Genomic DNA, 1,516 nt, shown 5'->3' with positions numbered 1-1,516 from the left:
ACACACACACACACACACACACATATAACAGAATTTTCAGCAACCATTAGTCTAAAAGTTGAAAACAGTCTTTATCGTTTTTAATTTTTTTGTGGAACACATTTTTTCAGGATTCTTTAATGAATAGAAAGTTCACTGAACATAATTTATTTGAAATAAAATGCCTTTACTATCACTGATTTAATACATATGTGTGGAATAAAAAAAAAATATATATATATTTTTTTAAACTGTACTTACCAGAAACCTTTGAATTGTAGTGTATCATGGTTTCCATGAAAATATTGAGCAGCAAAAATGTTCTACCATTGATAATAATAAAAAATTAGTTTCGTGAGAACTAATTCAGCATTTTAGAATGATTTCTGAAGGATCATGTGACACTTTAGACTGGAATAATGGCTGCAGAAAATTCCAAAACGGCAAAACTCCGGGAAAAATCATGTTTTAAAATATACAAAAGAATTGTTTTAAAGTGAAATAATATTTCACAATATTACAGGCTTTACAGTACTTTTATCAAATAAATGCAGACTTGGTGTACATAAGAGACTTCTTTCAAAAACATAAATTTTTTTATAAAACAATAAAACTTTTAGCCACCAATGTGTATGCAAGCGTGTTCTGTTTCTTTATTGTAGAGCTTGACAAATGCTTACTCGTGCTTAGCAGTTCACACAATGGAGGAAAAATGAAAGATCTGCATTGTTGCCATTTGTAAGGAAAATGCTTATGATTCTTAAACACTTACTGAAATCTCTTTATTTTCATCCACACAAATTGTTATAAAGGATAATCAGACTTACTTTGGCTGTGAACGAATCAGTTCTTTTTAAAGAACCAAATCCACTTAATGATTCACTCATAACACATAAATACAATCACTGAACAAAACTGGGTGGTTATGAATGAATTCAAAAGACTTAAAATCCCCAACACCAATGTTCACTAACATCCTTGTACAAATGCGTGTCTCACCAGCGTGGCTCCTGTACTGTGTCCAGGACGGGTCCTCATGTCCACCATGCCTCCAGGGGGAGGCTGTTTTCCGGGGAAGTTATTGTAATATGGAACCTCTGGGGGTGGAGGCAGGTCCTCTTCCTCTTCCTCCCAGGCCGACCCATCGAAAGGAGCCATCCTAAGAGAGAGAGATAAAGGTAAAGATGAACATTATGATATTATTATATAGAGAGAGATGCTGTTTGAGTGATGACAAATTATGTATTGCTTTGTTTTGATACCAGCAGGAACAGACACACGCTCAATAAAAAGGAAGTAGGAACAGTAAACAAATAAAATACGCAAACAATATAACTTTTTAATTAGCCTTTTTGGTCTTGTTTTCTAGTCAAAATTCCCACAAATCCTTAAAACAGGATACATTTCATGAGCAGTGTTGTTTTAGCTTTTTTATATTTTATATATTTTTTGTTTTCATTTCAATTTTACTTCAAGTTTTAGTCATTTTTATTAGTTGTATTATATTTCTGTTAAGCTTTAATTTTGTTTCAGTTTT

The 1,516-nt window shown here is 32.3% G+C and overlaps 1 protein-coding gene across 1 annotated transcript in view; it reads right to left on the bottom strand.

The window, feature by feature from the left end:
• The window catches only part of LOC107576672 (SHC-transforming protein 1-like), a 3,158-nt gene extending 2,021 nt beyond the window's left edge, over window positions 1–1,137 (bottom strand). The window contains exon 1 of the mRNA XM_016262814.1: window positions 954–1,137. Coding sequence (XP_016118300.1) covers window positions 954–1,137 — 184 coding nt within the window. The remainder of the gene's footprint in view (window positions 1–953) is intronic.
• Window positions 1,138–1,516: the final 379 nt, after the last annotated feature.

Source organism: Sinocyclocheilus grahami, unplaced genomic scaffold, assembly GCF_001515645.1.
Source record: "Sinocyclocheilus grahami isolate Dianchi unplaced genomic scaffold, SAMN03320097.WGS_v1.1 scaffold4134.1, whole genome shotgun sequence".
NCBI classification, from domain to species: Eukaryota; Metazoa; Chordata; class Actinopteri; order Cypriniformes; family Cyprinidae; genus Sinocyclocheilus; species Sinocyclocheilus grahami.
This window is presented reverse-complemented; position numbering and strand designations above follow the sequence as displayed.